Genomic DNA, 10,429 nt, shown 5'->3' on the forward strand with positions numbered 1-10,429 from the left:
TGGGTAGGTGTCATACACCCAAAGAAAATTAAATAGTTCTTGAGTCCTTGCTTCTTCACGAGATCACCGATCTCGCACTTGATTATTGAAAAAGAAATGCCGTCTTGTCGTTACAACTGTAGCTGATACTCGTACTCCATCTGTATATTTCCCTCTTGCTCCTGACTGCCATACCATACCCTCCCCTCATACAATGAATGGATTCCTCCTATCGATGGACAGAAAGGCCAGAATGATACATGAATCCATCTCCCTCTTTTGCCGCTCGACGCACCGATCAACATGGAGAAATCTTATAGAAAGAAAAAAGAATGATGGGGGGGGGGGTTGAAGAAGAAGAAAAGGCAGGAAAAATAAAAAAAATAAAAAGAACGCTGCCCAACGGGGTATAAAAACACCAACGAAATAAAAGCCTCCCTCCCTGTTCCGGTTTTCGTCTCCCTTAAATAAAACAAAGAAATGAGAAAGGAAAAAGAAGAGGAAACGCCGGTTCGACCCTCTCAACACCGTTAAAATGACCTGGTAGTGATAGTCCTCTTGAGGGGGGGGGTGGGGGGGGAGGGATATGCCAACGTTGCAGGTTCGCAGGCTACACGGCCCTGCACGTCCAGCCCATCCGTCAGCCGCTCATTCGCCTGCCGTCTAGGAGAGTTTGCGGAGCAGCCCCCATCCTTCTGCGAGTCCGGATGCTCGCCGTCATTGTCCTACAACTGACCGCCGGGTTGGCCCCCTGCTCCTCCCCCCATCATCCCACCATTCATGCCTTGCTGCATCGCGGCTGCCTGCTGCTGCTGCTGCAGCTGGTGCTGCTGCTGCACCATCATCTGCTGCTGCCTCTGGCGCTGGATCTGTTGCTGCATCGACTGCGATGCCTTGTGGAACGACTGCGTCTTGTACTGCTCTATGACTTCCTGGGGGATGTTCTCGCGGCCTCCAAACTTGTTGGCGGCCTCGTTGAGCATGGCGTTGAGGATATTCCTGGCAATCTGCTGCACCTGGACCTGCATCGACATTTGACCCATGCGCTGTGCCTGGATCTGCTGAGGGTGCTGTTGCTGCTGCTGCCCCTGCTGCTGCGCCTGAGCCTGCGCCTGGGCTTGCAACTGCTGCTGCATGGCGAGCGCGTGCTGCATGTTAGCGTTCCCGCCGCCGTTGATCACCTGGTTGCTGACCTGCCGCTGCATGTTGTTGGCCCCTGCCATGTGCTGCATCCTCGCGATCTGCTGCTGCATCTGCACCATCTGTGGCGACATCTGGCGCATCTGGCTGCCATGCATGCTTTGCAGAGACTGGGCGTATTGCTGGGCCAGTTGCTGCTGGGAGAGCATGCCGGCTTGCTGTGGCTGCTGCGGCTGCTGCTGCTGCTGGGGGTGCTGCTGCTGATGCTGCTGTGCCTGCTGCTGCTGCTGCTGCTGCTGCTGCTGCTGCATCATCATCTGCCTTTGCATGAGTTGCATCATGTGCTGCTGCTGCTGCGGCGACATCTGCGCGTGCATCTGGGGCTGCATGCCTCCCTGCTGCTGTGCCGCAAACGCTCGCTGGTGCGCAGCCATCTGTGCCATGAGCTGCGCATTCTGTGGCATGTTCTGTCCGTTCATCATCATCGGCTGGGCCTGGCCCATCTGAGAGTTCTGCGCCATCATGTTAGGCGGCGGACTAGCTTGTCCCATGCGGGGGGTAGCACCCATGGCCTGCGCTCGGCTGATGGGGGTCCCATGAGCCATTTGAGGCGTCGAATGGGGCATGCGCGGCGTTCCCGAGGGGTGGCTCTGCTGGCTGCCTCTGGCAGACATGTTATGCGCCATCGGTACCGACATGGCTGGATTCTGCACCACGGATGACGGGCGCGGGGGGCTTGCCGCCATGGTCGAAGTCGTCTGCTGCATGGGAATGCTGTTATTGACCATCGGCGACGAGAGGTTCTGCGGCGTTGGCTGGCGGACCGTCGGGGACGACGCCTGACCTTGTGCCACTTGTGCCTGGAACCTAGCTTGCGCCTGTGCCTGAACCTGAGCATGAGCCTGCGCCTGTGCCTGTGCCTGTGCCTGCGCCTGTGCCTGTGCCTGCGCTTGTGCCTGCGCTTGCGCCTGAGCCTGAGCTTGAGCCTGGGCATGAGCCTGGGCATGAGCCTGAGCCTGAGCCTGGGCCTGGGCCTGGGCCTGGGCCTGCTGGGCTGGGTTCTGGCCTCCCATGCCGTTAGGGCCCGCATTGACCGCACCGCCCGTGTTCTGTTGTGCCGGGTGGTTTTGCTGGCCCTGCGCCGCGTTATTGGCCTGGTTGTTGTTCTGATTATTATTACTGTTGTTGTTGCCGTTGGCCTGTGGCCTTGCCCGGGCTGCCATGGCCTGCCGCTGCGCTTGCTCAACCTGCTGGCGGGCCTGGCTCTCGCGCAGCGTAGCCTCACGCCTGGCCTTCTCCTCGTTTTGCTGCTGCTGCTTCTGTGCCTGCTGCTCCTGGAGGGCCTGTTGCTTTTGGGCCTGGAGTCGGCGGTCGTTCTCTTGCTGCTTGAGCCTCTCTTGCTCCTTCTTCTGCTCCTTCTTCTCAGCATGCTCCCTCTTAATGTCAGCCATGACCTTGAAGCGCTCGAATCTTGATTCAAACGAGCTCGCGCCTGTCTGGCCATCGGCGTCCGTGGCGCTCGTAGACTGGGAGCCGTTTGTCCCGCCTCGGTCGTCCATGAAGAGCAGGTAGCGCTCCTGTTCGGCAGCGGCAGCTTCATCCGCAGCCATCTCGGCCACGGTCCGCTTCCTGGTCTTGGGCTGTGGTGGTGGCTCCGAGTGCTGGGGATTTGACATGGCTTCCAGCAGCGCAATCTGTGCCTCGACGCTGGGCGCCTTGGCAGTGAGAATTAGTGGTTCTGCGGTGGCCAGGAGAATCTGTCCTTCTGCTGCGTGGATATTGCCGGGCTCCAGCTCCATCTTTTCCCGCTTGACACGCTTCGCGGGGGGCGGCATGCTCCCCGCTGTCGGCGTCTGCGGAACAAGAGATGAAGGCGTGGGCGGAGGTAATCCCGGGGTGGCCATGCCCGCCTGGGATGCCGGCGTCGTAGCCTTGATGAGAAGATCACGCTGCAGGCTTTCTGGCGTCGGGTGCAGGACTACCGTGAAGATCTTGGGCTTCGGTGGTGTCTTGGACTTCTGGCCCTCGGAGGCGGAAGCTGGCCGGCCCTCCTCCTCCTGCTTGACATCCTCCTTCTCAGTTTGCGGCGCATCCACGGCCTCGAGTTCTGATTTCAATTTCTCCTCGGCGGAGCCCTGTTCGTCCTTTGGAAATGGAGCATAGGGCGACGGGGTTAGGTAGGGGTTGTACTTATTGATTGAAGACCCTCCCGTTGGGCTAGACTTGGCTGGGCGCTGTGCATCCTTGGCCTGCGCAATGGACTTGTGGTCGTATATTTGGACGATGAGGCAGCCATCGTAAAAGGGCACGTCTGCCTGGATGAGGTATTCAAGGATGTCGTGGGGAATTGTGCGCTGCTTGATGTGTTCTATGAACATGGACATGGGGGATCGGTACGAGAACATGCCGTCTTGGCCATCGAATCGAAAATGCGTCGGGTGTAGGTGTACAATCAGGGAGGGCGGTCGGCCGGCATGCTTTTTCAAAACATACGGTGCGGTAATAGCTGAGGCGTTCACAGTTAGCGACCTAGGAGTGAAGATGAGATAAAAGAAGCAGGACGGCATAGAATGCGAACTCACCACCGGGCTTTGTTGCGCCACGGGCCGATCTTATACCGTTGCTCACGGGAGCCACACGAAGACCAGCGCTGTTCCCCAAATGCGTTCCGGCTTGCAATGTGCCTTCGCGGGGCATTCTGTTTGCCGGGCGGACAGTCGAGGTTGCGGAGATGGGGTGGTCAGCAACGATGCTGAGCTGCTGCTTCGCGTTGGCAGCGCCCAGCTTCTTGAATGCGGTGGTGGGCGACGCGGATGGTGGCATTATGGAGTTGGGCCCGTTCGTCTGGGGACCGAGGGGTATGGGACGTTTGATATTATTGCTGACTCCAAGCCCATTGGGCTGGGCGGGGGCGACGACGGGCGCCATGATGAGGATGTGAGAAAGGTTTTCGGGAGCGCTGCGCAAGGCAGCAAGTCTTCAGGGCGCGTGCGCTCCTCCCCTCTAGACAGACCAGCTTGTATTACCGTAATATGCCAGGGCAACACATGGGTTTATATTATTGCTGCTGGAGCTATTGTTATTGTCGAGTGTACGGGCAAGAAGAGATGAGAGGAGACAGGCGAGCGCGCGCGCAACGGTTCGAAAAGAATGGATTTTTTTGTCGCGTGATATGTAGCGCCGTTTGGGAAGGTGGGCGAAGGGGGGGTTAGGTTAGTTGGAAATCACTACCCCGATGTTTGCCCTGATGTTGATGATGATGGCGTAGTATTCCCTAGTCGGAACGAAGTCGCGGGGAGGTGACGGTGCAACGCGGTCGGCGTCGTGCAGCGCATGCGACCCGGCGCGGTTAGGCGTAATGGGCGATGATATAGGTGAAAGCGAGTGTTGTTTGTGATGGGCACCAGGGCATTCGCGATGGAACTGGCCGTGTCAGTGATGCCGGTAATCTTGGTGGTTCGCCGCATCACGGTTCCCCAAGTCTCCACGTGCCGCTAGGATGGGAAGTGAGAGCGACCAAGTCACGTGCCAGAGCTGATGCTTCCCACCCATTGAAACACCACTATCAACCTACCCCGTACTGCTTTACTGTGCTTTCCTGTGGACAAAATTCTGCGATGGAGCCCTATTTTATTATTATTTGGTATAAACATATCTGCCATATAGCACGACATCCTAGTCTCTTTCTTTCTTTTCCTTATTCGTTTCGTCGTGGGGCTCATGGTACATGAAGTCTCCCAAGTGAGGTTATATAGTGATAGGTAGTGTTAATATAACATACACAGATCGACATGAATCGACAACACTTCTGTTTATAATATTAGTACCAACATTCCCAGTTTATGACATGAATGTCAAAACACGAATTCCATAGATACTATATAGAAACGAGTACCAGTATAACCAGCAGTTAATCCATCATTCAAAGTAGCTGTTACTTGCGATAAAAGAAAAAAAAAACTATATACGAAATGTAGACCATGATATCATGCCCCCCCCCCCCCCCCCCCCCCCAATCCCCCAATCCCACTATATTCACTGTCAACTCCATACACACGCAACCCTTTACCAATAAGCCAACCGGTAGTGACAAGGACGTGTCAATTCTCATTCAGCACCCTGGACGCGACGCGCCCAGTCGTCGTGCACACGCATACTGTCCACAACAACGATCCCACGACCCCTACCGACCCTCTCAGGACGCTGCCACCACTTCTCCTCGCTCGGCTTCTCGGTCGTCGGCTTCTCGGCCTCGGATTCGCTGTCAGCCAGACCCCCGGCGCCACCCTCGGCGCCGACGATGAGGACGACGTCGTGGCGGAGCCAGGTCTGAAGGTTGGTGATGATGCTGCCGTTGTCGCCGGCCATGGACTCCTGGAGGTAGATGACTTCAGGCTGCAGGTGACGGAGGATGTGAACGTGTCCGTTTGGCGTGGTGAAGGGCAGGACCATGGCCTCCTTATCCACAATGGCGAGGGCTTGCGAGTAGACAGCCTCGAAGGCGGGGTTGGATGCAGGAGGGTTGGGACTGAGAAGGAAGTTAGTGACGAAGATGATTTAGACACAAGATGACAAGGACTGATAGCCGAAGAAAGTAGCAGACTTACGCTGATTGCTTAGCCTCTTCAGTAGGGCTCTGGATCTGCTCATTGCCGAGGTTGGAGTAGGAAGATCCCATGGAAGGAGGAGGCAGGTTGCTAGTCGAAGCATCCAGGGCGGTGGCGGCGGCATCCTTCTGCTCGGGCGTGTAGATGAGGACGAAGAGTTTGATCTTGGAAAAGTCATTGTGGCGAGGAATGTGAGACAGGATGGACTTGGACAGAGGTCAGCAACTACACATATAAGAAGAGACTGAATACAAGAGGGAGAAGAAGAGGCAGTAAAAGAACTCACAGCATGCTCAAAGTATCCGGTCGCATCCTGAGAGGACGAAGCGGCGAGGGAATCGGCAGACACGACAATGGCGACCGTCTTGCGGTTCCTGGGCGAGGTCAGCGGGGCACGGTCGGCCTTGGCGTCTGCCTCCTCGGACCAAGGGTTGCCGTCCGGGTACTGCCTGTCGTCTTCGCGGATGGAGGAGAGAGCCTTGCCCACGGCCGCGCCGGCGGCCGCGAAGCCAGCGGCCACCGTCTTGCCGGTCGTGTCGAGAAAATGCTGCGGGCTGGGCGTGCGACGGAGAGCACCGGACATCCTCGCGCCCCAACCTGAGACATCGGACAGAGGCGCGGGCGGCGGTGCGGATCCCCCGACCACGCTCTCATTCCCGACCGAAGGCGCAGGGTGGTAGCCGCCATTGGGAGGTCGAGTGTAGTTGTCGTCGTCGTCGTCGTCGTCCATCCGTCCGGCGTAGCCGTTGTTGTTATTGTTGTCGTAGACGAGACCAGGATCGTCGCCGTCGTCGTCCGAGTCCTTTCGCTGCTTCCAAGCCCAGACGACCACACCGGCCGTCGCGACGGTCAGAGTGACGGCTAGAGGAACCCAGTGACCCCATACGCCATGGCGGCGTGATTCGTACCGGTCGGGCGCCATTCACACGAATTGCTGCTGTCGCATTGCCCAAAGGCCCGAAGGGAATGGGGTGAGAGAGCGGTGTCGAGAAGGCGAGTGGGAAGGATAGCCCGCGTGCCACAAGAAAAAAAAAACACGGTATAGGGTTGCTCTCGAATTTCTAGCAACTGGTGCCCCTCCGAACAGCTGCGTGTAATAAGATAAAAAAAGCACAGATGCGCGATGCACAAAGAAGAATAGACACTCCTGGTATGCTGCTGGCTCCTCCACGGACCACCTGGGGCTTATCGCGACAGTCAACAAGGGGGTGGAGCTCATCAGGCACCTAGCAACCAGTGCCAAGTCGTACGAGAGTGGGCAAGGCCGTATCCCGAGGTTTGGCCAGCCTTGATTTGACGCGTTCTGGCTCTGTCAGCGGGGCTAGTGTGTGTGATTTAATTTACCCGAACCGAATAGACGACACGCACATATACACGTGAATGAGTTATCAACTGTGGCGGTGAGGGGAATGTTTCAGCCACACAGGGCGACGCCACAAATCCATCCCACCATCCTTAGTGGGGCTTTTGTTCGTGCGATGACTCTTTATTGAGCAGCCTCATCGGAGTAAGCCAACAACCAAGCTCACGGGGCAAAACAACCTCACTCACCCCTTGGCGGCATACGAGATACTGCAGTGCCAGATCGAACGCAGACACTCGACATTAAAGACCGGCCCCTTTCCCACTACAGCCAAGGTCTGGAAGAGAAGGCGGCGACCCCCGCCTCTGACCAGTCATGCCCCACGCCATATCCATGGCCTCCACGGGGCTGCAAGCCCTCATCCTCTGCGGCCCCGGATCGTCGTTTCCGACCTTTACATCGAACCCGGATGAAAACCCCAAGGCTCTACTGCCAATTGCGAACCGGCCCATGGTCTGGTATCCCATCGACTTCTGCTACCGTGCTGGCATCAGCAGTGAGTCACCTCAACCCCCCGAGCCCGAATGAGAGAGAGCCCTAGGGTTGTCGCGCATCGATATGGGAGGAGACGGCTACTTACAAGAGACTATTGCAGAAATCACTCTCATCTGCCCACCCTCTGCAGCCAAAGCCATCAAGACTGGCCTCAACACGGATGTGTCCCTGACCAGCCTCCCGCTCCCACGGCCAGACATCCTGGCGCCGAGGGAGCTGGATTACAACATGGGGACGGCGGAGATTTTACGACTTCCCGAGGTCAGGGACCTGGTGACGTCGGACTTTGTCGTGCTCCCCTGCGACCTCATCTGCGAACTGGGCGGCGAGAAGCTCCTGCAGGCGTGGCAGGTCAAGTCGGCCAGCCTGTCGGAGATGCTGGAGGCGGACATATACTCGGACAGTAACCCCGGGCGGAGTAGCGGAGGCCTGGGTGTGTGGTACGACGCCAAGGCTAACACGCCGATCAAGAAGGAAGAGACGGATTTTATCTCTACGGCGCCGATAGACGACGACGGCTCGTCGCCGGGACCTCGGGACTCCCTGATCCCCAAGCTGTCCAACCTTGTGTTCTCGATGCCGACGGACTCGCTCAAGGAGGTGACGGAGGAGAGGAAGGGCCTGCCCCTGCGATACAGCCTTATGCGGGGGAATGCGCGGCTCCGCATGCTCACGACGCACCGCGACGCGCACATCTACATATTCCCCCGATGGATCATTGATTTCGTCGTGGAGAACGAGCGGCTGGAGAGCATCAGCGAAGACGTCGTAGGATGGTGGGCCAAGGCCGGCTGGCAGCCCGGGCTGGCGGAGAAGCTGCATATGAAGCGGGTGTGCGGCCCGCCGCAGCACGACGAGGCGCGGCAGAGCTCGTCGCCCACGAGCGACGAGGCGCCGGCGGAGCTTGACGTGTTCAAGTTCATGGAAGGCTTCAGCAAGCCGCCCTTCTCCGTGGAGCTAGACAGCAACAGGAGTTCGTTCCCGCAGTTCTACCGCGACGAGGAGGAGTCGGCGACGACGAGGGTGCCGCCGATACTGGCCTACGTGCACGCGGGGGCGGACCAGAAGGCCGGGTCGCTCATCAGGCGCGTCGACACGGCCCAGCTCCTGCTCGCGATATCGCTAGAGCTGGCCAAGCTCCCCTCGCTCGAGGAGACGGGGGCGGCCGACGCCACGTCCCCGTCGTCCCCCTCGCCGTATGCGCACCCGCGCAAGATCGCCTACCCCGAGGGCGTCAAGTCGCGGACCACCATCACAAAGCAGGACACGCTGGTGGGCGACAACGTCAAGGTGGAGGAGAAGGTGTCGGTGAAGGAGTCCGTGGTGGGTAACGGGTGCCAGCTCAACGAGGGGGCCAAGCTGTCGCAGTGCCTGCTCATGGAGGGTGTCGTGGTCGGCAAGCACTGCAAGCTGACCAAGTGCATCTTGGGGAAGAGGTGCGTCATTGGCGACGGAAGCGTCCTGACGAATTGCGAGGTTCAGGAGAACCTCCTTGTTGAAGCTAAGAGTGAGTGCCTATTCTCCGTCCCGTACGTGGACGGACGCTACACAACAACGGTGCCACACACACACACACACACACACACACAAACAGGGCTCCCAAGTCTGCCAAGACTACAACGGTTGTTCACATCTGCTAACCACCGAGCGAGCAACAGCCGACGATAAGGACAACAAACTGATGAGCTCCGAGGGCCTGGAGGCTACAGAGGCAGAGATGGAAGAGGTGCTACAGGAGCAGGAGGAGGTCATGGCCGAGTGAGGGCGCCAGTGTTTGAGGGTCTTCTCTTCTCTGGGGAGACGGACAGACAGAAAAAACCGAGATGCATCGTGATATGACATATAGTGCAAAGGAAGATGTACCTCCCCATCACCGGTCTCTCCATCCCACTGATCTCTCTTCAAAGGCCAGGATAACGGTCCACAGAGGGCGGTTCCAAGGAATGAATGATTACTGTGCGCGGCAGGACATTGCATCGAACAAGGAAATTGGTGTCCTCTCCCCTCTCGGTCACTCCGAGAGAAAAAAAGAAAGAAGATGTGGAGTTGGCAGAAAAACAGAGACGGGACTGAGAAGCAGGAAAAAGAAAAGAAAAGAAAAAGAAAAAAAAGACGTTTTTCTCTCTGGTGATATGGTGGCTTGAGAAAGGAGATGGCACCGGATACGGATCATACCTACAAGTGCTAGCATGGTTGGATGGGGATGGGGATTGGGGTTGGGGTTGGGAAATTTGAAGGCGTGTGACAAGTGCAGTGCGGTTGCGAAACGTCGCGTCCGAGCGTAGCGTCTTTACGGACATCAGGTCAGGACAGGTCAGTGCTGAGTGGCTGAGGGGGGCTGAAGGCTGTGTGGTTGAGTATTATTACTATTATATTACATGTAGCTGAGCTGTATCAAGGTATGGGGAAATGGGAGATTACTAAGTATCCATCACTCCGTACTCGAATTGAGACTGAGAGAGAGAGAGAGAGTGGAGAGAGAGAGTGGAGAGAGAGAGAGAAAAGAGGCAAGTTGATTGTTTATTCTGGCAAGATCAGACGTCTGAGATGATGCAGGTCATGACAAGATGGGAAGGATCGTGGGGTGGGTTCGCTCCATCCAACAAGAGTCGGTCCCAACCAGATAGAGGTGCTCGAGCAGGAAACGTGTTTCAACAGGAAAGGTGTATAGAGAAGAAGAAGAACAAGGTCAGAACAAAGAGAGAAGAAAAAGAAAAGAAGAAAAAGTCATGGCGATGATACTTTTTTTTTGGGGGGGGGGGGGGGGGGGGGGGGGGGGAGGGGGGAGGTGGTTTCTCTACGCATAATAATATATAATTAGTAAGAGTAAGAGTAGAGCTACCAA

General features: G+C 57.1%; 3 protein-coding genes across 3 annotated transcripts; 1 reads left to right on the plus strand and 2 right to left on the minus strand.

Moving 5' to 3' along the window:
* Positions 1-704: 704 nt before the first annotated feature.
* GMORB2_1516 (transcription factor SPT20) lies at positions 705-4,047 on the minus strand (the record flags this gene model as incomplete). The annotated part of the gene is made up of 5 exons (XM_035463498.1): positions 705-896; positions 1,173-1,440; positions 1,534-1,877; positions 2,367-3,625; positions 3,702-4,047. The coding sequence occupies 5 exons, from the start codon at positions 4,045-4,047 to the stop codon at positions 705-707; spliced, it is 2,409 nt and encodes an 802-aa protein (XP_035320329.1).
* A 1,179-nt stretch (positions 4,048-5,226) lies between these two features.
* On the minus strand, positions 5,227-6,648 carry GMORB2_1517 (uncharacterized protein; the record flags this gene model as incomplete). The annotated part of the gene is made up of 3 exons (XM_035463499.1): positions 5,227-5,647; positions 5,727-5,932; positions 6,013-6,648. The coding sequence occupies 3 exons, from the start codon at positions 6,646-6,648 to the stop codon at positions 5,227-5,229; spliced, it is 1,263 nt and encodes a 420-aa protein (XP_035320330.1).
* Positions 6,649-7,404: 756 nt separating this feature from the next.
* GMORB2_1518 (translation initiation factor eIF-2B subunit gamma) lies at positions 7,405-9,346 on the plus strand (the record flags this gene model as incomplete). The annotated part of the gene is made up of 3 exons (XM_035463500.1): positions 7,405-7,585; positions 7,715-9,091; positions 9,243-9,346. The coding sequence occupies 3 exons, from the start codon at positions 7,405-7,407 to the stop codon at positions 9,344-9,346; spliced, it is 1,662 nt and encodes a 553-aa protein (XP_035320331.1).
* Between the last annotated feature and the right edge of the window lie 1,083 nt (positions 9,347-10,429).

The sequence above is a fragment of the Geosmithia morbida genome, assembly GCF_012550715.1.
Source record: "Geosmithia morbida isolate 1262 chromosome Unknown scaffold_10, whole genome shotgun sequence".
Taxonomy (NCBI): domain Eukaryota; kingdom Fungi; phylum Ascomycota; class Sordariomycetes; order Hypocreales; family Bionectriaceae; genus Geosmithia; species Geosmithia morbida.